We start from the raw sequence: 24316 nt of genomic DNA, 5'->3' as shown, positions 1-24316 counted from the left end.
AAAGACTATAAAAGGCAAATGCATGTGCTCTGTTGTCTGACCCTCGCAAATGATATCGCTATTGCAAAAAATGAAACTGTCATTCCTGAAACTTTCAGCGAGGGGAAGAAATTACAAGTTCCGGAAATATGGAACTTGATTATCAAACTTTATTTGGGGAAATTACAAAATCTGACATAAATCATTTCCCATAAATGTAACAGTTGCAATTGCAACAGCCGAAACTGTCTGGATCCGCCCCTGTATCAATGGGTGAAAATGACTGCTATCAAGCGTGGTTGTCGGTCAGATCAACTTCAGTGGCATTTTGGCAACAGAAATAGCAATGGTTGTTTCAGTCACCCCGGCATCATAACGAGGCCTTAATTTCTGCTCCATCGCAGGGAACTTAAAAAAATTTGTTGTTGTTTTGTTCAAGTTCTTGAGCGTGCTTTTGCAGATTTTCGAACGTGTTGGAAAAGTGTGAAAGGGACATTCTAAACATTGCATTTTCCAATAGCACATGCGAAAAACGTGGTCAATGATTCTAATATTTTTTAAAGTAATTTTTGTGATTAATGTTATACTCTGTGGTTAATTTGATTTTTTATTAACGTAATTAATTTGTGATTAAACGTGATTTTAAGCAGTGATCTGCCCTTCGGTCCGAACACAACACTAAAGGCCCGTTCACCCTACTCCGTTTTCGAATGAAAATGGAGTCAAACTAATTCGTTTCCCCAGAGAGGGCACTTGGCACACAGGCATACGGGGGGGGGGGTCAGTCCGATATTTTTGGGTCAAATGTTTGCCAAAAGTGATATATTTGGGTTAAATATTTGTCAGAAATGATATTTTTTGGTCCTGCGAAAATAGTAGATACAATTCTGATATTTCTAGGTATCAAATTTAGAAACACTGATATTTTTGGGTATTCGTGAGATTTCCATATCCGAATCAAATGTATTGTTCATGGATCTAATTCGCTGAGGTTTATTTTACCCACTTCAAGTCACGTCGGGAGTCATGTTACCATACTCTTTGGAAGTTTTAATGCTACTTTTTGTACTCACTTTAAACTTTATATGGCACGAAATATGCTAGAGATGGTAATGGCAACTGCAACTATTTACGGCTTTTTTGAATTGAAGATCTTATAAATTACAGTTATGTCATATTAACTCACCCAAAATTCCAATTTGTGATATTTTTGGGTACAAGATATAAGTAAAACTGATATTTTTGGGTCTTATTGAAAATGAGCTGATATTTTTGGGTGGCCTTTAAATTTCTTGGACTTACCCCCCCCCCCGTATGTCTATGTGCAGAGTGCCCCCCCTGGGTTCGTTTCTGCCTTGCGTTCACACTATTCTGCTATGAAAACGGAGTCGTTTCAAAACGCTAATGAAAACAGATACTTTCGAATACGGTAACAACGGCAACAAAATACGTGTGCTTTGTAGCACACCAAATCTCAAAAACTTTGAAATTGAGAATTCACAATAGAGTAGTAGCTGTTACAACAAAGTTTTTCACGATTTGCATTTATTGCCCGCAACTCGCGCGCGATAGCGCGCGAGTGAAGGGCTTATAGTCTGCCCCGCGTATAAGTAGCATATGGAAGCTTCAGTTCATGTTGTCAGCACTTTTTCAGCAGATTTTGTCACTTTTCTGCTGCCATGACAACTGTCAATCAATTTCATTGTCAATCAATCGGCTTTGTCGAGGAGGTCGTTAACCGCCACCTCTTTGTGCGGAAGGGAATTATCTTCGGAGCGTTGCTCTGCCAAGACTCTGTTAAAGGCCTTCGGTTTTTTTGGCACGAAAACGGTGCTGCATCACAGCTCTGTTCTCCGCAATGGATTGAAGTTTTGATTCGAAGTTTTGGGAATCAAAACCAGTCGAATGCCACACTTTTCTCCCAAAAACTCGGGACCGTACGAGCAAAAGTTATGATTATCGTGATTATCGAAAAATAAATGTCAAACCCTCGAAAAACTTCATGATTTTCAAAAGGGCGTTGGACTTAAATCAAAGGCAAACTGAACACCAAAAATTCTTGATAAAAAGAATAGTTTAGCATCAACTAGAGCAGCTGTTTTTATAGAATTGTGAAAACCCAAGATGGTGTCTTCTTCGAATATCCTGACCTACATTTTCAAAACAATCATTATCAAGGAACTAATTGTTTGCGGGCAGTACTAGCAAGAGCTATTTCTAGTTTAATTTTCTTCATAATAACGCCAATTTGTTGAGGATTCGTGAACGCCTGTTTTCAAAAACGAGGCCACCAACAGCGTTTTTGTTGGAGTAGCGTGAACATCTATCGTATTCACAGCGTATTCATTTGAAAACGGATCAGTGTGAACGGACATCGTTTTCATCAATGAAAGCGAAGCGAAGCGAATACGGAGTAGCTTGAACGTAGCCTAAAAAAGGTCCTGACCGGTTTATTCGAGAAAAGCTGCAGGCCCAGTTGCATTGGAAGACTTAGCCTGTGTCCCAGACCCCTAACTTGAAAAGGGTCTGAAGCACAGGCTTTGGAAGACTATGATAAACGATAAAATTTGGAGAACGGTCAAGCCATGTCAAATCTGTTAGGGTATAAACAGAAAATATATCCAATTTTTTAATAAGCAAGGATTTGTAATAATTTGCTATAACAATTTGGCTCCTCCAAAACAAAGAATAGACGTTCTACGTCAAAACTCAGCTTGATGCATTTCTAAAACCGAAACGTAGGTATTGGATTGCAATGTTTGCTTAAGGTGTAAAACGATGTGTGAAAATGGTTAGACGGAAACACAAGCAATCTATCATTTCTCGAAGCTGCGATGTCCAAGGTGGCCTGCCTTTAACGTATCTTGATGAAGTGTTCAAGATACAAATCAATTAAAATACAACGGGGGAAGGTGTTGTTCAATTGCCGCGAGCAATGGTATACTTTTTTGTAGTTTTGGTCCAGCCAAGGTCTAGCCGAGTGTATCATATTTGACAACATTGGTGTTTTTTCAAGTATTGAAATTCACATGCGTAAAATTCACAATTTTGAAGTGGTCAATCAGTGATAGGGTAGAGGATCCATGGCGCATATCTATGCTTGAGAACAGGCACCGCGGAGCGTTGAGAAAAATAGGGGTCTAAATAAATGGGGGGGGGGGCTAAAACCGCATAAAAAAGGCTTTACTAGTAGTTGATTACTAAATATTAGGCACTTTTTGCAAAAAGTTGGAATCCTGCCCCGCGGTGCCTGGAGAACATAAAAATAGTAGGATTTCTATGGTTGAGAACATACTGGCAAACAACAGACGAGGTTGGATCTCCTCTTCGCTATTAAAGGTTCCGTTTGTACTGAGGATGGGAGTTTTCCAGCCCATTCGGGGGGGGGGGGGCTGGCCGAGTCTCTACACCATATCAGCAAGTGCCACGTGGCAAAACGGAGGAAACTTTGACAATTAAAAATACATTTTTCTTAAGAAAAAAACATTTATTGCGCTTATATTTCAAAAATACGGCTTTCTTACTATTTTAATTTTAACCAAAAGAACCAATGAAAACGAAAGTATCAGTAAGAAATGTTTAAACTTGCAAAGCAGATAAGATAGTTACGGGAAAAAAGGATATGTTGGGTAAAATTTTGGAGAACTGAACAGTGATGGAGAGGTTTTATGAACTTTAGGATGTATTGAGGATATACATTTGATTGCGCTTAAAATGGAATTTTCAGCCCTCCAAGGCAAGTTATTGGTACCTCGATAACAAGACCTCGCCAAGGCGGCTAGCCCTCCTCTGTCCTCTCATATAAATGAAAAAGAATGTTATAAAGGATTAATTCCGCAAGGTGAGTTCTTGGCAAAGAGGGCTAGCCCTCCTCTGTATAATCAACGTGGTATACGTAGGATAAATCAGCTGTACAGACAGTCGAGGCGTATTTTCCGTCAATTTTTCGCGCCACAAGACGGCCTATTCTAAACATATTAGTTACAAAAAAGGATCATTTTTGCGCCGCAATCCGGCGATAAAAGCAGAAATGACGGCGTGTAAGGAGGGGCAAGAAGGATTTCCTTATTAGTCAGCTACACTCTTTTTTTATAAGAACCAGTAAATTTAAGTTCAGGCTGACTGTTCTTAATTTTTTCGAAAATCTGAGGCTGGATTGTTCTTAATTTGTTCTTAATCTAATAGGGTGTAAGCAGTGCGAGTGCTAGCCCAGGGTGCATTCCATGTAGTTTACGCCGGAGATCTCCGGCGTGGACTTAGCTTTTTCCTCGGCGTAGCGGCGTGAAATTTGCTATTTGCGAGCCTTGACGCATTGGCGTACGTGATAAATTTTCGCGATCGGCGTAGAAAAACGGTACTTGTACAGAATACGTGGACAGCCTGATTATATTGATATGGACAGTAAAAGCAATGCAAACTATAGATTAATCGAAAGCTTGTATGTTTTACACTTGGCGTAGCAACTAGAATAGGTTGAAATTTCTCTGGCCTGGGTCTAACATGGAATGCACCCTGGGTGCTAGCTTTTTCGCTCTAGGGAGGTGTTCAGGCCTCATTTGCCAACAAAGTGCGTGAGACAACCCTATCTCAAACTCAGTACCAAGTGGTCATGCCAGGGGTCATCCACCTCTATCGGACACGTCTGTGAAAATATTTGCCAGAGAAAATATTGAGCATTCAAGCTGGTCAAGAAAGCGCCTTTTCTTGGCTAGAGCGCCTGGGATGAAGTTTGAAACACACATTTAGAGCGCCGACGTCTACCTTGCTTTCAACACAACTGCTGAAAGAAAGAGTCAAGGGAATCGCATGCATCCACGAGGGTTTTGGGGTATCCTTCTTTGGGAAATTGATACCTAGTGGACTCATCTTTTACCAATTTATTAGAAATCAATGTCGGCGTTATTTGGTTGCCGAGATAGGACTGCTGTGAATGATCAGTACACTCTTTTTTTTATAAGAACAATTTTATAAGAACACGAGCCTCAAAATTGGTCAAAAGTTAAGAACAAATCAAGAACAAGCTGGGGCTGAGCTTCTGCAAAATGCAATTTTGAACAATGTTTTTTCTGAAAATCGAGGATTTTTAGCGATGTGTGGGTGCTTTTTCGTCGAATATTCAAACTTTTCGGCAAATGAAGGTTGTAGATAGACCCTAGATTGGGTAGACAAATGATTCCCTGGGTGCACGGTACAAAATAATACCTTAAAAACATGTTACTGACACTGACACTGACAGAAAAAAGTATTTTATGCATTGTAAGGAAACAACAAGACTGATAACAGAAAAACTAAATGATAGCCTAAAGATTTACAGGACAATCGACATCAATTCGAACTAAATTAACTAATTTTAGCGTTGATACGTGAATTTTTATTAAAGAGTTTAACGACGAATCTAAGAAGCTTTTTCCCCCATTTTGTCTACAATTCATTTGCACCCCCCCCCCAACCTATCGTGAAGAGAAGAGAGGGGCATGACTCAATCGATACACTCATTTTTTTAAAAGAAACAAAAGTCGATGTTGAGTACTCCAGTTTCTTAATGTTCTTGAAATTTCAATACTCATTGTTTCTTAAGAGTTTCTGAATTATGATGTCAAGAATGATGTTATGAAATGTCCGTGACTTTTTTATCACGGCAAGATATTCGCTTCCGTTCTGATGCTGTATTTAGATGTAGGAAGTATATTTTTATCCCTTGTGTCTTAAATTCTAGGCCAACACGGCAATCAAGGATTTTAGAAAATTTCGTTGTTCTCAGTTTTATCACGATTTAATAGTTTCTTAATTTTTTTTCTTCGAGTACTGGAGCTGTCCAGTACTTGTCTCTCATAGCCAGTTTCTTATAAAGAACTGAGTGTACCATGCCACTGCTCTGATATAAACATTATCATACGGATGTGCAGATTATGTACAAAATAAAATGTATAATTATTTGTACCTTATGGTTTGTTGTCGCAGTTTGAACCGTGGGTCTCCCATTTGCTCCAAATCTAATGTATCTTCGAGCTTCTTCCTATAAACATATGTATCAAAGGGAAAAACAGAATACAGGTTTTAATTTAAAGCAGGAGATAGTAAAAATAGCGGATGAGGTAGCTTAGAAGTCAATTAATTTTTATATCAAGCAATATTTTAGCAGTACTTTATATTTAAGCAAGAAATAACGAATCTTTTAAAGAAAATAGACAGAGCACAGGGTAGGCATGCTCGCCACTGCGCTCTGCAAGGCAACGTTTCCATTTGAAAGCACGCTAAAATCAGTTGCAATTTGACTTCAGTCTATACCTTTACGATAAATGTGTATTATAAGCAAAAATCTGAAAACGAATTCTAAAAGTTACGTTTAACCTGAATGAACATAAGTCTAGAGACAACTTCAATACACTTTGTGCACGTGGCATTGGCAAGGTAAACAACAATCACTATCTGCACTGCCAAAAATCTAGAAGAAATATGCTGAAAATAACATACAATGGTCTTGAAGTTGTGCTTTCTTTGCGCCAAGCTTCCTTGGTTTTGCGTACTTACAGCTGAAAATACGATAACATTGACACACCCCCTGACACGACAGAGCGAAAATCATTAGTAAACATGGGGCTGAGCTGTGAACAAATACCACACAGTTTGTTTGGTTTATTTTGCAAAGGTTTCTGATTCATCTGAAAGGTATTTTTCATCTTGTTATGCAAATAAGTGAAATATGAACTTTATAAAATTTAAGTTTAAACAACATGGTCAGTTTTGTGAAATTTAGATATTAAGACCAATATTGCACAAAAAAACTATCGGTGTAAAAACCAATTGTTTCAATGATCAACTGATTAATTAATCAATTTCCGTCTTTTCTCTCGCTTTCATTATATATTTTTATCACATATTGTTTCACCGTCATCTGTACACTATTAGCAGATTATAAAAACAGAGACTAACTATGACTTGTGCATATAGCAAAAAAGAAGAGATCTTTAAGTAAAAACTCAACATAAGTGCCAAATATCACTGCTTTGTAAAAAATACTTGCACGCGATACTATCTAAAATATAGATGTTAAACTATACTATAAATATGTTTTTTATAATACGTCTCTTATATATATATACAAAAGATACAAAAGCTTATGAAGAAATAAAGACCAGAGCTTCGACCTGAGAAGGCACGAAAAGAGATGGGAAAGTAGCCAGCCAGTTTTCCTTTTTTAGCTTAACGTAAGTCTAAAATGATCTTTGAATATTCTTTACAACCTCTTCAAAAATATCTTTTACAATTTTCAAAATACAAGGGGCTGTCGTAATCGAAGTGAAGCCAATGCGTGGAAGCAGCGTGGCCGTTGATAACCTAGTGGCTTCTTTATTTCTTGAAAGAAGAAAATTTCACTGGACAAGCAAGAAACTTACTAACTGGCTGATTATTGTCTAAACATTTATATGCAGAAAGAAATCTCAAAATTCGCTTCAGAATTTCTTATATGTTTTTAAAAAGTGACCAAAGAGTCTATTCATTTAATAGAAACTGTAGTAAAATGATCCTTTTCTCGATGCTACGTCTAAATACCCCCCTACTCTAGCAAGAACTTACGGAATAAATAGCTATGTATGGTTATCACAAACAGGTTGAGACTATAAGGATGTTTCGTATACAACCCGTGAGCCAAAAATTTCAATTATTTGCTCTCTTGTTTTAGACCTTGTAATATTGCATCCTGGATATGTTTGCTGGGTTCTCTCCTTAATGAGCTGCTTTATTTCTTTAGCCTCGTTTGCCATCATCTCAAGACGCGCAGCCTCGACATTACCAGATTGGTTGACAAGCTGCTTAAATTCCCCATCTTTGTCCTTGAATAACTCGCACGGTTCGTCAAACTGGACTATCTTACCAGCTTTAATGACCTATAAGCGAAAAGATTTAACTTGGAATAAAGCAAACAAAAAGTTGCTAATCTATGACCATTAAGATAATTTTAATCTTCTGTAGGAGAAGTTATTCTACCCACAGTCGTCCTGCCGATTTTCAGGACTGGCAGTTCCATTTAGAACGGTTCTGACGGGTCTCGTGTAAACGGAACACCTAATATTCTAGCACGATTCCCAATAGAACCGTTCTCGTTAAAATTTTCTAGTTAAGGTTTTAACCCTAAAACAAGTTCTACAATAAGGACATATTTTCAGGAAAAGTATCCAAATACGTAATAAGCCAAATACGGCAAAAAACTAGAGAAAGTTCTCTTTGTCAAATAACTTTCTTTTCCGCTTTCAAAACTATTCCTATCTTGTTTTTATCAGGAATTTAACCCATTGAATATATTTCTCTATAATTAAATCTCCTATAGTAAGTGATAGTGAGACCTGCACAGCTTTCTTTGGGTAATTTTAGAAAAGTGAGATCCAACATAAACAAGAAACAAAGTAGGTTAATAACCAACCATAATACGATCGCAGTCCATTATCGTATTCAGCCTATGGGCAATTGTAATGACTGTGCAATCCCTGAACTTGTCCTTAATTGTTTCCTGGATCAAGGCATCAGTGCTAGTGATAGAAAGAGTGAAATGAAAATTAAGAGACAATGCTTGCAATCGTGTTTAGCCTAATTGCAGAGTAAACAGGAGGAGAAATTTAAGACCGTCGAATGCTTGTTCAAGTTGGAAAGCAAGTTACATCAGGAGGTAGCCAGGCCAACACTGTTGTCGCTCGCCTAAAGAAAGCTAAAGAAAGCAAACTAGATAGCATGTGAAGTGAAATGTTGCGATGGGTGTAGGGCGCGATCAGAAATGAATGACCAGCATAAGTAACAATGTGAAAGAAAAAATAACGAAAGCTACCAAACTCAAAAAGGCCAGAAGCATAGACTGATTAGAAGAAAGATAAATTAGATGAACCTGAACCGACGGGACAAGAGGAGGCCTGAAGATGAGATGGAAGATTGTATCACCTCAGGGGGGGTGGGGGGGGGGTGGGGGCTGTGATGGAAAGGATAGATAAAGGGTAAGAACGATGCAAAATAGAAAAATCTGGAGAAGGCTTTTTATAAACAGCGACCAGAAATCAGGGTTGTGAACGATGGCTCTTCTTTTCTGCAGATATTCGGAATATAAATTACCTTAACAGAATCAACATAAATTTATTTCATTTACAACGAAAAAGCTTCCATTAAATTTTGATTCTGGAAACCGCATCCGTGTGGCATTTTATGCTTGATTAGTACCTGGGAGGAAATACATTGAAGTATTCAATGAGAATATTTACAAACTGGTATGTTTCCTCATAGTTAAGATTTAAGTTTCTCAGCCACTAAAAGGTTGATACAGACAAGTTGTCAAAAATATTTACAATTTTCGTTATAACTACAGTTGTTTGCACTTTATTTTGTTCTGGTTGTTTAAATTATGGGAAGGATCATATGACATTGCCAATCGTCATCGCCAATCAGCCAGTGGTATGTCAAGAGCTACATCAATTATCTTCTATCAGGATAATTATAACAAGACATTTCACTTACTCGTTGTCAACATTTGCAGTTGCTTCGTCAATAAACAGAATCTTCTTCCTTAAAAGCAATGCCCTTGCTAGACACAACAGTTGCCTCTGCCCAACGCTGAAATTTGCACCACCTTCAGAAACTTCTGTGATCAATTTGTTTGGAAGCTCAAACACAACGTCCTTGAGCTGTACCTGGGAAAGATTAAATAAGCCTGGTTTCAAGTTGTCTTCCACTAATGAACCAACTCGAGGGCCTAAACATACGGCGGTCATACAGTCTGTGAGGAAAACCGGCGAAAACAATAAGAACTTAAATGCCACTCCCAAACCCTACCTTATATTTTTTCATTTTCTGAGAAAGGTTTTCAGAGCCTTCTTGGAGTATTGTTCAAAGAAAGGGTACGGTAATTCAACACTTTTCCGGGCACGGTAATACAGAACGTAAAAACGGTATGTCTAAGCAAACAAAACAGTTATTTGAGCTTGGGACTTACAAACGAATGGACAAAGGTCCTAGAGAAAAATCGAGCAGGTATCTTAAAGGCATTTACAAATAAAAGGTGTTTGTAACAAAGTAAAATAAAATTCATATTTGTAGTACATGAATGAAAAACTAGGAAAAAAGGAACATTCACATTACAATACTGAAATGTTATACTCTATTTTATTGGTGAGCACAAGTGAGAGAGCCGTAAAGTTTCTTTTAAGGACAGAAGGCTAGGAATAATATCCAACATAGAAAGATACGAGTATTGTGCTAAAGAAATTACTTCTTCGAGAACTTCCCAAATGTCTGGATCTTCGAATTCATTAAACGGATCAATGTTGATTCGTAATGTGCCACTGAAGAGGACTGGATCCTAGAGGTGAACAGAGAAAAAGATCTATGTATTGTTGCAAGTAAACATTGCCCAAAGCTAAGGAAATCTTTCCCTAAATTGGGGTTCTAAAAGCCATCGATTGGAGCTAAACCTGAATATCATAATGGCATTTCCCAAAAAGCTTTTTTATTGTTCCTTTAAACGAGAATCTTTAAGCAATTTTGGATTCAGGTTTAAATAAAGTAGGTGTTTTAAGATTGCCCTTTAATACCATCATCTTATATCTTGAATCTCTGTATTCTGATTTAATTTTTGTTGAATTGTGCTGCACTACTGAGATTTTCACTGACAAAATATATATTGACATCATTTATGCGAAAAACTTCTTAAGAAATTGAGGTAAATTAGGTACATATTAAAGGAGAATATAATAATATATTTTAGAGCTTTATTGTACTATTAACGAAATTTATTCTGCTGAAGAAAAAAGTTTGCTAGGAGTTCAGGGCTTTAAACACAAACGGATATAACCTTATGAAGGTCACAACCCTCCTCTGGGTAAGGAAGGGGGGTACACAGCAACGTTGACACGTGAATATTGTATGCAAACTGTTTTTGGCAAGTATAGTATATTCATATCCTTAAAACCACAGGCTCCGGGAAAACAGGGCTGATGTTAATGAAACCTCTTTAAACAGAAAGTTTTGAATAAAATTACCTGGGGAATGACAGACATGCTGCTGCGTAGTGTCTTGAGTGGAATGTCTGAGGTAGCAACACCGTCTATACGAATTGTCCCCATCAATTTCCCAGTTCGAAACATTGCGGCAATTAAAGACGACTTTCCTGCACCAGTTCGGCCAATCACACCTACCTGCAAACACAGCAACAGCTCAAAATATCAACAAAGTGAAAATTCTTAAGTAGCAATGATTATGTCATTGTTCTATAGGTAAGTTTTTTCTTCTATGCGTCTCTCTGCGGGCTGCGGCCACTTTAAGCTTCAAGCTGCCCCGTGTACAAATGACTACCACCTTATTTCCCAAACACATTAAGTATGCGTGTATTCTGGATTCCTTAATCCCTAATACCTAACGATTTCATAGGGATTGGATAGACTCACAGCTAGGCCCTGCTCCTCCGCCATTACTGCAACTGCATATGCGGAAAGCAATATAAGAAAAGGTTTAGCTTTCTTATTTCATCTTGGTCTCAGCTCACACAGAAACAGATGCCCTCAAAAAGATTTATTTTATTTTTGCAAAGTCTCTTACTTTTTCGCTTGCCCGAATACAGAAGAACATGGTCTTCAACACATAGGGCAAAGACTTGTGGTGGGCAAAAGAGGCCCCTTCTGCTGTGATAATCCCATACTTGGGCCAGCCTTTAGACAAAACTGTTTTGGTATCGATCTCTGGTTCAGGATCGAGGTTACAGTACTCAACGATTCGCTCAGTTGACGTCATCTGTGAAAAACGAGGGTTTTATCAAAGGCAAATCATAATAATAATTATTATAATAGTATACAGTTCATAGATGTGCACTTGGTTTTTATTTGAGAAGCAAAAAAACCATGCATATGTATATAATTCTCGATTCTTTCTATCTGCTTTTTGTGCCTTCTATCTCCAGTTACAAAGTTTATTTCGAAATCGAATAGATCAAGATCATCGGTTGAAACTAAAAATAAAAAATTGGTCGAGCGTGTATCGGTTATGTTCAGTATAAAGAATATAAGAACATATTACAAAATGATAAAAAGGCCAATCGCCACGAAATAATCAACTTAGAGGCGAGAAGAAGCTCGAAAAAATAGAATGTTACTACAATTTCCTGCAAATTAGCCAATTTCCAAAATCTTCTGCTGCATCCGGGGCTTTTGGGGGCTAAAGCCTTAAAGGGCCTCTCGAGCCAAATTTTGCACTTGCATTTTATTGCCTAATCTAAAGGAGTTGAACCTGCTGATCACGAATTCGTTATTTGTTTTTCGATATTTTTTACAGTTTGTGAGATATAAGTTCTTGCATTTCGATAATTGAATTGAATTAACCGACAAAATTTTTTCGGTTTGGTGACACTGTGACGCAATTTTGACGTCACAGTGTATTTCGTTAGTCTCGCCTCAAACCGAATCGAACGACGGCGATTCGCAAATTGAACACTGCCAGTGATGGTACTCTCAGTTCTGTTCCACCGGCTTTTAATTTGAGCATTTCAGATATCAATTCTGAAGCCTTTAGTTGTTCATCGTTTCTGGAGAACAACTGAAGTGTCAATTTAGATTAATTATACGCGAGGGAAGAGCTTGAACAGGAAGCCGTAGCTTTGTGGGCCTACACAGGTGATCAAAACAAAGTCGTGACAAAGCATGGACACGTTCCGACCCGCAAACTTAGAATGATTGTAAACATTAAATATGTTTCGATCCTAAAAAGCTCCTGCTCTAGATTTAGATGCCGTTATCAACGCGTGACCATGACTTCTTCACGATTCGGTGGAAGATATACGAAATTCATGGCGAACGAGAGCCGCACATTGTGACGTCAGAATGTCACAAAGCTGATTCGGCTTTTGTCGTTTTTTTCTCGGAAAGGCGCAACTTTAAAGCCTTATAACTTCTAAACTAATTGGAATTTTGCAAAAACAACGATTTTGCCATAATACACGCACCAAATGCTAACTTTTTAGTCAATAAAAAAAAAATTTTTTTTTGGCTGGAGAGGCCCTTTAAGTCCCCTGCCAATGTACCCCATCTAAGGAGTGTCAGGAAATAATGAAAAAGAAATGTGTGCAATATAAAAAAACTTCTTACCAGACTTTCGACTTGAGCAGTTTGTCTAACGCACCATTGAAATAGGCCACCAAGTTGTAAACAGTAAATCAAAGTTAGGCCAACAAGAGTTGCATCGACAGCTAAATAGAAATTAAAGCATGTTATTAATAATTCGGTCTTACGTAGTGAAAATGTAATAAAACGACAAGGCTACAGGCGAACTTTTATATAGGATTATAAGGAAACATTATAGGTTATAAATACGGCACCTTACATGTCTGACGAGCAAAGTTGAAGGAAACAGTTTGGTCCTTATCACCTTCTGATTAAATTCCTATTCTCGCGGGGCTTATTACAACGCTACAAAGCTTTATGATTATTCTTGAAGACAAGAAGGCTACGTTAAATAAAAGAAAGAAATTCACACGGAAGTGGAAGATCACACATTGTCATGAGAGATTTTGTACTTGAGCATTGAGGTTCGTTGACAATATCCATTTCCATTGTTTACATGACTAATATTTTACGTCACCATGACTAAAAACATTTACAATGCACATGTATCTAGGGCCTCGCAAATATCCAGAACCATCATAGTTTAAGCCTATATGAGTAAGACTTCTTATTACTTCACCCGCTTAGTTTGTACCTACACCTGATTTCTCAAATTCACAACTTTTTGGGCGTGGAAAGTCCACACATTGCAGCTGTTTGTTTTGCGATGTGAGTCTTCCCTTCAAATAGGTCTTTACACAATTCGAGATTGGGGCCTTGTTTCCCGTGCTGCGAAATGGGGGCTGGGTAGAATATGCTAGCAAAAAGCATTCAGGAGCAAATATTCTCTATTTGTCTAACAACGTCGAAAAAACTTGGTTCAAAAATTTTCCATAACAAAAGACAATTTTTACCATGGAATTGTAATGAAGGGATGTGGCATACCGAGAATTGCTGACGTTATCTTATAACGTGCTGCCCAAAAACACCTACAATCACAACCTTTAAAATTTGTGCGCTCAAAAATTCTAAAACCAAACATTACCATCGGAAATCAACAACACCAATAAATAGAGTAGCAAAGTGATGACGCCATAGAAACCTTTTTTAGAATATGAGTTCTGGACATATACCTGAACAAAATGGCGAAATACTTGCAAATGCGCAAAACCAGTTAGATCTGAGATATTGCCACGTGAGATATCAGAATTTCCCCCATCAAAACATTGTAATATGGCCCTGGTTATAACAGTGATAAACCAAGCCAAAGTAAAAGCAAGCCACTAACAAACATCAAATCTGCCATTGGTTTTATCACAGGAAATTTGTAACGATTTAAACTTGTGTTCCACATTAATTCCACCGGGTACTTTCTGCTCATGTGGTCGAAATTCGAAAATTCGTAAGCATATTTTAATGCAGTCATCACTGCCATGCTATATTGTACTAGCTATACTATACTATATGCCACGCTATACACTTACTTGCAAAATGCTGTATTATCATTGGAGCGAAGACAGTAAAGCCAATGAACAATAGAAGAATCGCTTCAAGACGAATGGAGAACCACCTTGAGCTACTGATGAAGAGAAACCAACCATCCGATTGATGATCTTGACACTCTAAAAACTCTTCAGTCACTTTATCAACAGAACCTGATGACCTGATCGTCGTTAGACCTTCAAGAGTGGCTGATAAATGCGCGAACATCGGGCTTCTCGCTGAAAAAAACAGTTTGTGCTTAATCAACAACTCAAATTAAGCCATACAAAGCTTCCATTTTGCAATGCTGAAGTAAAATCTCGCCTCCCCTTGTTGGAATCATCTCCTCCCTTTGTTGATATCCTCTTCAACTTTCAATCTCGGATCAAATAATGGTAAAAAGATGGCTTTCAACAGATGCGTGGAAGTTCAATGTCAGCAACATTTCATTGGAAATTGTTATTATCAGTTCAGTTTCTTGCCTAATGATCGCATAAGCATGAAACTTGGAGTAGCAACTTAGAACTGACCAATACGGCATAAAGCACTTTATGACAGACAAGTAAACAGTTACTTTCATTATGCTCAGTTTTAATAATTTTCCAAACAACATGTTGAGTATGTTTTGTTCTAACGCCCTCCCCTTGGCCCTCCTTTGATAGGTAAGTTGAGCCAGAGAAGCTGCTCTCAGCCATCCAGTCTAGCTGATCATTGAAATATCAAGCGAAGTTGCTTAACCATATCAAAATTCAAATATTGCTGCCTTTCGCTGAACTTGAAAGCCCCTTTTACAAGACAGCCACCGAGGTTTTCAAAAACAAAGATAACAGCTTACAATAATAAGACACAGATCGTCCTAAAACTTACAAATCCCTTCCAGTCGTTTTATATCTCTTGCCGTTTGCAAGTAATATCTTCGCAGCAGGAAAAAGGCAATGGCCAACGGGATCATGATGATGATTATGTATGGAACACTAACAGCACTAATAACCAAGGCATTTATCGTGAACAACCCATACTACAAAGGAAAGCATTTTAATCAAAGGTGTGTCTTACATCACAACATATAATGATTGATTCAAAAAATTATCGCAAACTTTTAAATATCCCCATATCACGTATACGCTCAGAAAGTGAAGTCATCGTTGATTGGCTAATCGTCAAAGTGGCTTACAGTAATCCGTCAATCAGCAATTGACCAATCAGTGAACTTCATACGACTCGCATATCTTTTAATTGGCTAATATTGACTGACAGATAACTTAAGCCATTTCAGTATCTGTCGCTTGCCTTTAGAGATGGTCTGTATTGTCAGAAAATCGTTGTTAGTAGTTTCCGTTAATTTCATCAAATCCAAATATTTCTGTTGGACTTTTTCAATCTATTTTTAAAGGTTCATGGTAGAAATAAGTCTTGAGTTTGAACATATGTTTGCTGTTAGCCCAAGCGTAACAAACCAACAAACCCTTAACTGGAGCCAATGGCCTACGAGACACCCTAAAGTAAAATTTGAAACTCCAATATGATGACATAAAGTTTCCACAAAAGTGTACTGTAGTAACGAGAAATGTGGACATTTATCTCGTTTAGATAGCAAATAATCCTCTAAATCAGGTGTTTAGAGCTGAGGGCTCAATGGGTTGAATCCCCTTAATGCCGAAAGATAGCCACTTTCCACTTTTCGGAGGAATTTTTTCACGTTATCGTTTTTGGAGAAATGTTTCTCTAAAGTGGCTAAGACAATGGGCCCCTTGTTTTTTTATAGCACTACACCCCTGCCATTAATTGCACTGCTTCAAAAGAGGCTAATTGACAAAAAAGACAATAAGTGCACATTCTTTTCTACTTCGATACAGAACCGGCTAAAAGCAAATGCTTTGCAGGTTCTACTCCACTTGAAAGTGGAAAGTCCCCGTTACAGTTTTAATACAGAAAAAAAGATATTAGAGAAACCATGCTAAAAGAGTTGTTCGAATACAAACTGAGACCAGAGTTACAAAAGAAGTGTTCAAACACCAACCAACGAACAGTAAGATGCACTTGACTAACTTTGTTTTTACCAATCAAATTTTGGCTGAATTACTTCCACCAATACAAAATTTGGGACACGAATAGAGGCTATATCTAGGTTTAATTAATGCTCTGAACAAAAACAAAGTTAAAAAATAGAGCATACCAAAGACACGTCGAAAAATACCCATGGCATTTCCTCGTCAAGGAAATATGTGTCTTTTGAAAAACGATTCAGGATTCGACCTGGAAGAGAAATAAATACGTGAAGCTTATGAAAAATACCAAACATCTGCGACAAAATTGGATGTATAACCGGTTTAACAGGGGGGGGGGGGGGGGATTGAAACGAATTAACAAGAGGCTATTGTGAAACCTAGAGGATTGAACTGCATAAAAATTAAACAGAATTTTTGACGGCCTTCTGCTCCAGCAAGAGTCTCGTCATCCACAAACACTTCGCCCTTGGTACTTTTACAGAGTTTCTCACTGACCAAAAGATTTTGCTGTCACACTGCCAATGACCGCGGAGGTGAAATCATACCTAGCCCCCGCTTTGTTTTTATGGTTTTTCAGGGCTTGAAGGATATTGTCCGAAGGCAAGATGGACACTTCTCCGGTCTCTGTGTTTTTTTCTTCTCCCCATCTCATTCTTAAGATAGATAAGAATTTTATTGATCCTGTTGAGGAAAGTTATTCAAGCGTTGTTGTCTGTTATTTTCAAAGAAATCTTAAGGCCCTGTACAGAACGCTATTCTGAAAGGATACTAATAAACTCATAGAAACCTCACCAACAGGAATTGTGTCGAAAAAGTAGAGTGAGGTTTTCATTATAGCGGACATCATATTCTCGTGCAATTTCTTGCTTGCATCCACTGCTAAGTTGAAGAATAGCAGGGAGTTGCACAGTGACAAGACAAATGACAGTAGTGTCAATCCAACAAACATGTACAAATTGTTTTCCTTGTCAGTTTTGAAGTAATATTTCAAGTTGATCAATGTCTTGTTCGCGGCTGACATTTCCTCGCCGTCAGACCTGCACAAAAATAATAAAAATATACAATTATTGCAAATGATACTGCAGAGAGGTTAAGAAAGACAAAAAATACAGGATAAGATAAGAAATGCAAAAGACACAAAGAAGATAAGCTAAATGCATATCTTAAATCAATTCTCCGTTTTGGTTAACCAAGTAAGATAACTAAAAGAATACTTTGACTGAATTACTATAAATAAGAGAATAGATTGGAATTGACAAAGTAAAACAAAGAGTCATCTCAAATATAAAAACAGAAGTCCCTTTATTTAAAATTTCTGCGATCTGAATCGCCTTCTAGACTCTAGTTTTTAGTATGAAAACCAAAGAATCTTTGCACACAAGTGGTGGCGGCATACAGGAAAGGCTTGTCACACAAACTTTCGTCTGTCAACTATGGTTTTTAAATTTTACATATGATGGCCTGGGAAGTTTGGTCAATATGAAAATATTGACTACGTCAATCAGCCTTATTAATTACGAAAACGATAGAGTAAATAACAAATCGAACAAACTTTAAAAACTGAATCGATAAAGCGAGCAAACAAAGAAGAAATTTGGAAAGAGGGAATTTAAATACAAAAAAAGGTAATTTAATTGGACTTTGCATTTGCTCTAGGAATGTTTATTCACACAAGTAAGTTACTAAACATACCAATTTCCGATCCACCAATCTACCCCAGTTCTGGAAAGCTGAAATAAATAGACAGAGCTGTGATATATCTCCAAAGTGATTATGATTATCTTAAGAATAAGGCTTGACAAAAACATATGCATTTTGCCTAGCACTTTGCCCAAAAACACAAGTGCAGCATTTCAGCTCGGTAGTATGAGACATTATTGATCCCTGTTCTCCGCTCAAGGGATCTTGAAAAGAGCTTATTTAAGGGGTGCAATTTAGAAGCTTTGCCTTTTTTAATGAAATATATGTAGATAAAGTGATATCGTGGAAAATGTCGCAGGGTATGCATTGCTGAAAAAAACCGTAAAATCACAATTCACTGAAATGTTTGGAAGTTCTATGAAACAGCAGCAAGCAAATACAGATTCTATCAAGAATATAGGCCCAAAACCTTATGAACAGTATACGCATATGAAAGGAAATGAAACATTCATGATGTCATAAAAAGACCCAATGACTGCGTCCTTAAATCATTATCTCACCTGACTAATGAGACACAGGAGTAAAACGAACACGGATAAAATGATTCCGCCACCAGATCTGAAAAATTTGACGTACAGTCGTACTGGTATGGTTCCCGTCATTTTCGTTTCTTCGTCACTGTTGCCTTCAGCTAAATCCTGCACGAAAAACAAACAGTAAATGATAGATAAGAGCAGCTGAGGCAAGATGAAATTTCTTACCAATTAAATTATATATTTTGTCAAAAACCTAAATTCCTTTTGAAAGGAGTTGGTTGGATATAAGAAATTGACAATAAAACTTCAAATATATATATTTTGAATAAATCTGCAAACTAAATTTTTCCAACAAAATTAAAGGACTTTTTGTACTCTATTTGTGTGATTTGTTAACGATTGGTTCCGTGACCCACTATACCGTGTGTTACTGCTATAATGTCCTGCAAGAAAGTTATTGCTTCTATGTTATCCTTTTTCAACAAAGTCGTAAACAAAGGCAATCATATTATGCTGTTTTAATCACAATGATAAATACAGGTTACTTTATCATGCTATTGGATGCATACATCTATAACTGATGAATGAAATATATGGATGAACAATATGTCATTTGAATATATCTAAACAAATATTTCAAATTTCTCTATCAATAGTGGTATTACATCACATAAAGAAATGTATCGAAATCCATGATTACACTAAAGAATAGCCTTGAGGCAAAGGTAGAAAAACAAGGCATGCAAAAAGGTAAAGGGGTCTTGAAAAGTGAGCAAAGGGGTCTTGAAAAGTGAACAAAGGGGTCTTGAAATATATTATTCAGCATAAAATAAGGATAAAAAAGTATAGCCTACCACAGCATCGGTAAGGGACTCTTCAGAAACGTAGCTGAGGTTGACACGAGAAGCTACTTTGATACTAGAGCTATGAGAATGAGACGAGGTGGTGGAGTTTGAGCGGACCCGGGGCTGTTTCACGTGTACCCTAACTTCTTCGAAGTCTACAGCACTGTCTCTGTCCCATTCTTTCTCAAAGGATTCTTCTGACGTCAGAGAGTTCACGTCGAACCTCATTTCAATGAGCTCATCAAGAGAAGCAAGGGTAATCTGCTTGCCCTACGATAAATCAATGCGATTAAACAATGGCTGAACCAATGCGATCAATCAATGCAATCAGTCAATGCGATCAATCAATGCAATCAGTCAATGCGATCAATCAATTCAATCAGTCAACGCGACCAATCAATGGACAAATCGCAGAATAATCGCAGAATAAAAATTTATACAATTTATGATAACATACAAATAGCTCGATTGCAAATAGCGTTCAAGCCTAGACCAGCTTTCGCCCTGTTCAAAAATTTAAGAAACAGTCTTACAAATCAAGTAGGCGATGTTTCTTAGACATTCTGGTTTTTTTTAAAGAACTTGAATGATACAGCATTCATAAAAAACAAAATCAAAAACTACATCAATGAAATAATACATTGTTACCTCGCGAAGGCCGAGTATTTTATCAGCGTATTTAAAGTACTGGGCTTGATGCGTGCACAAAATCCTGATTTTCGTCTTCAATATTCCGTTAATGCATCTATAAGACGAATCGAATCGCTAAAATGTGAAACTTGAAAGATATATTTTACTGTTGTCTGGTAAAATTTTACATTAAGCAAAACTATGGTAATTGATTTTTATGGCTTCAAACTAAGAGCAATTATTCATTAACTGAGAGTTGAAACTAAGAGCAACTGAGAGTTGAAAATTACTTTTTGCACTTAAACGAAACCAAAAAGCTTCTGTTTCCAGAAATGTGTATGTCAATGGGTCATTCAATGAACAAACAATAAATCAAACAGAAATGTGATCTGGAGCAGAAAGAGCTTTCTAGCGAAAGACGCGGACCACAATCTTTCGACTTTGTCGCCTTTTCTACAAACAGTGGCCGTGCACCGTCATCGTCTGCGATATAAGATAACTCTTCCAACAAATGAAGAAAATCAAAACCTTTTAGACAAAAGATAAGCAAATAGCATATCATTTTGCTGCAACAAGGCAAAATCCTTGAGAGTAGAAAACTTTTTGCTGGACACAAATCCCTTCATTTCGTCTTTTCATACTTTTCAGACATGCAGTAAATCTCAGCAATAAAGAAGCTAAGAACTAAAAAAATCATTTTCAGACCGAGAAATGCACAAAGCTTTGAAAGATAAAATACTTCTCCGTTAAAATTCGCAATGTTGACCAAGAAGCATTTGTAATTGAGTTGGAAACCTTGAACTAGCGACATCCCCTTCCCCCAAGCCATCAAATACTTGTTTTGTTACTATTTAATATTTTGTGCCTCAGCGAAAAAACTGATTAAATATTTTTCTATTTTTGCATTGCTTATATATTTGAAGGTATTTTGGCTCTTTTCTTTTCCAAATGCGTGGAATTTACCCACATTTCGAAAAGGTCCCTTTGACTTTGAAATGACAATATGTACGTCAAAATAAGAATCAAAAACAGTGGTACTCTTGAAAATAATGTTTTTCTTTGCAGAGACTCACTGTAATTGATTCCCTGATAGCCAAAAGGCAAATACAAAAAGACTAAGGTCTAACGCTATAAAAAAACGATCAAAATCACTGTTACTCAACTCTTCAAACACGTGGCGCCCAACTTTTGTGTCAACAGCGCTTAATGGATCATCCATCAGATAGATGTCAGCGTTTCGATAAACAGCCCTGTAAAAGTAAAATGTTTGAATCATTAGGATCATATCATATTCTTACTTTAGTGAATCAGTCTAAGAATCGTTTTTTGAATCTTGTAACTTCCACCAAGAAACGCTCTTGTTTTTTTAAGCTTTTGAAACAACGTTTTTAAGCATTTAATGTCTTAAGAGTTACTGCTTTCAAGTTCATGAAAGAGGAGCAATAGACGTAGTTTTTGTACAAACCTTGCCAAACTGATCCGTGCTTTCTGACCTCCACTGATGCAGACTCCTCTCTCTCCAACGATCGTGTGATCAGATTCCGGAAAATGACTCAAATCCTGACCAGAACAAAATTAGTAAAAGAGGACGAAGTATAAGTAAAAATTAGTAAAATGCGGACGAGGTATAACGATACAGCAATAAAATGTTTGGTATCGTAACCTGAATTTTCATCATTGATTTGCTTAGGGATTCAATGGAAATAAAACAAGTTGGGCAGTTCATTAAATGCTTATGAATTTTACCTTCAAGCTAGGTATAAAAAATGCTCGTCAACCAAAGTATTTCAAGGCAGAAAACATGAAAAATAGGGAGCGTAGGCTACCCACTGACCTCTGCGAGAGCGCATGCGTTAATCACTTCTTTGTACCTCCCTGCCACATATGGCTGTCCAAAAAGAATATTTTGTCGGACAGTCCCTGAAAAGATCCACGGCTGTTGCGAAACATAAGCGATAGAACCATTGATTTGTACTTGGCCTTCTATGATAGGAAGCTCACCACACAAAGCCATTAAGACTGAGCTCTGGAAGGAAAAGGTTAAGAAAATTTCAAGGAAAATCGACATTTTCAACAAGAGATTATAGATTCATATTTTGAAGTGCAATTTCACCATAAGTGTACAGTAGTTTACTGTATAAGTATGAAGGTATACAATGTTGGTGGGGGTGTCACGGGGGGAGGGCGGTTAGGGTTTAAACTATCTTTTTTACTTTGCTACTCAATTCAGTTACAAATATCAACCTTGCCACTTGAAAACAGACCATTTGTTCATTTAAAGTGTTTAACATGTAATTCTGAAGAAAATTAGCATTTGCCATTAAAAGAAAATAAATTATACATATATATCTGAGAAAAATGCGGCTTAGCAAAAAAGATCTTCATTTTGTTCAAAATGCCTGCAGCTGTTGTCTGGCTTTTTGCCAACTAAACAGCTTACATTCAACTAAAGGCATGAAATTTTTGTAGAGAAACTTGGGCTCACCTTTCCGGCCCCAACAGGTCCAGCAATCATTAGTAAAGGCTTCTACGAAAATAAAAAAATTATGAAATCAAAATGAATAATTTGATCAGCAAGATTTAGTTCAACATATTTAGAGACTAATGATATATTTTTGATTAGTTTCTCATTATTGGCAGACGTTAGTGACGTTTTTGACATCACAAATGTCAAATCCCCCCACCCCCCCTCCCCCTAAAAATCAACCTCATTCACTTTCGTCTAATTGTAAAATTACACATTCTGTCCTTGGTGCTGGACCAAAAGAAAAATTGAAAACCGTGTTTCACGGTTGCATCTTAAAAGAACCATGACAGGACCATTCAAATCAACCTCATTTTATCCTCTTGTTATCGTTGACATCACCAGAAACCAGGCTGGTTCTTAGCAAAAGAGGTGACAATTACCAGCGGTATGCCATCTATTTTTCTGACAATGGTATTTCCGTTTAGTAGGCGACCCTTTTAAAAAAATGACTTTTTAGTTGTTGTAAACCCTTAAGTTTTGCTCACCCACCTAACCTATGAAATTCTCAACATGTGTCTAGAGAATCTCGTTTAAAATCTCATTTTGTTATCGTCACTTGCTAAACCAGACATATTATTATACATAATGCCTTTTATAGGGAAGTTAATCTGCATCACTACAATAGGAAATCAGATTCCTTACCTCAGCAGTGAGATCAAAGTGAATACCATTGAGACTGAGATCATCTTCTGACTGCAAATCAGGAAAAAAGGAGCGTTTCAATTACTGTTCTTAAAAAAGGTGGATTTCTTGATCTAAATGCATAAGAAAGCGAGCTTCTAAAGAAGAAAGATTTCAAAATATTAGGGGGAAGAGGAGACCCCGAAAGGACTAAATGAGGAACCAGGTAAAATGTAAAGTTAGTCAGGGGAAATGATGATCAAGTTTATTGGTGGTCAAAGAAATAGAGAAGATAAGTGCCGTTGCAGTAAAGTTTATTCTTAAGGTTTGCGAAAAAAACGTCTCCAATTGACCATTCCTATCTATTCTCCCTAAGGTCACAACGCTCCCACCCAAAATAATAGGTGGGAATATTCTTAGATGGAAATGTTCTATGAGAAGGAGTATCACCAAGAGATTAAGATACATATCCCAACAAAGAAACACAAGGGATGCCCTTTACAGCTGAGACAAAAATGGCAACGTTAAAAGCTTAAAGATATAGGTTGCTTACCTTGCTCCAAGAAGCTTTTAAGCTTTTGGCAACGACGTAGGGAATTGGGTCTTCTTGAGACAAAGTGCTGGACACAACATTCTCCGATTTCATTTCATCCAGTTCCAGAAATTCCTACAAAAAACCAAACGTAATCATTTTACTGCTTTTGTTTCTAATAGTACAGGAAATATGTCGAAAAAATGGCAATATTAACCGTAGTCAGATCCTTTCTGTACTGAAAATGAGACTATAATACAAGAAATGTATCTAGTATGTACTTACAGCGAAATAGAAAGCAGGTAAGAATATAGGGACAGAAAAGGCTAAAAATTAGCTTTGCGGCCTGACAATTCCCCTGGAAGGAGTTGGGTTGCCTATTTTTCCTTACATGGACATAGAAGCAGGAGGTTGTTGTATTCTCTTCTTTATTTGGCCGTTATAGTG

At 37.2% G+C, this 24316-nt stretch overlaps 1 protein-coding gene across 2 annotated transcripts in view; it reads right to left on the bottom strand.

Annotated features, from left to right (window-relative positions):
- Positions 1–690: 690 nt before the first annotated feature.
- The window catches only part of LOC135696043 (ATP-binding cassette sub-family C member 4), a 33362-nt gene continuing 9736 nt past the window's right edge, over positions 691–24316 (bottom strand). The window contains exons 9-30 of one of the 2 annotated variants that reach the window (XR_016144606.1): positions 23891–24004; positions 23359–23409; positions 22675–22716; positions 22024–22215; positions 21655–21749; positions 21353–21439; positions 20208–20304; positions 19569–19829; positions 18739–18876; positions 18230–18267; positions 17330–17574; positions 16705–16784; positions 15396–15546; positions 14531–14767; positions 13092–13192; positions 11554–11745; positions 10998–11153; positions 10229–10318; positions 9478–9650; positions 8402–8507; positions 6454–7868; positions 691–5995 (exon numbers count right to left, since the gene is read on the bottom strand). Coding sequence is in view for 1 of the 2 variants with exons in the window: in XM_065215307.2 (XP_065071379.2) it covers positions 7599–7868; positions 8402–8507; positions 9478–9650; positions 10229–10318; positions 10998–11153; positions 11554–11745; positions 13092–13192; positions 14531–14767; positions 15396–15546; positions 16705–16784; positions 17330–17574; positions 18230–18267; positions 18739–18876; positions 19569–19829; positions 20208–20304; positions 21353–21439; positions 21655–21749; positions 22024–22215; positions 22675–22716; positions 23359–23409; positions 23891–24004 (2916 nt within the window). In the remaining variant the exon portion in view is untranslated. Of the gene's footprint in view, positions 7869–8401; positions 8508–9477; positions 9651–10228; positions 10319–10997; positions 11154–11553; positions 11746–13091; positions 13193–14530; positions 14768–15395; positions 15547–16704; positions 16785–17329; positions 17575–18229; positions 18268–18738; positions 18877–19568; positions 19830–20207; positions 20305–21352; positions 21440–21654; positions 21750–22023; positions 22216–22674; positions 22717–23358; positions 23410–23890; positions 24005–24316 lie in introns of both variants that reach the window. The other variant, XM_065215307.2, reaches the window with a different exon arrangement.

This window comes from Rhopilema esculentum, chromosome 14, assembly GCF_057945365.1.
Source record: "Rhopilema esculentum isolate cy_ngs chromosome 14, ASM5794536v1, whole genome shotgun sequence".
NCBI classification, from domain to species: Eukaryota; Metazoa; Cnidaria; class Scyphozoa; order Rhizostomeae; family Rhizostomatidae; genus Rhopilema; species Rhopilema esculentum.
This window is presented reverse-complemented; position numbering and strand designations above follow the sequence as displayed.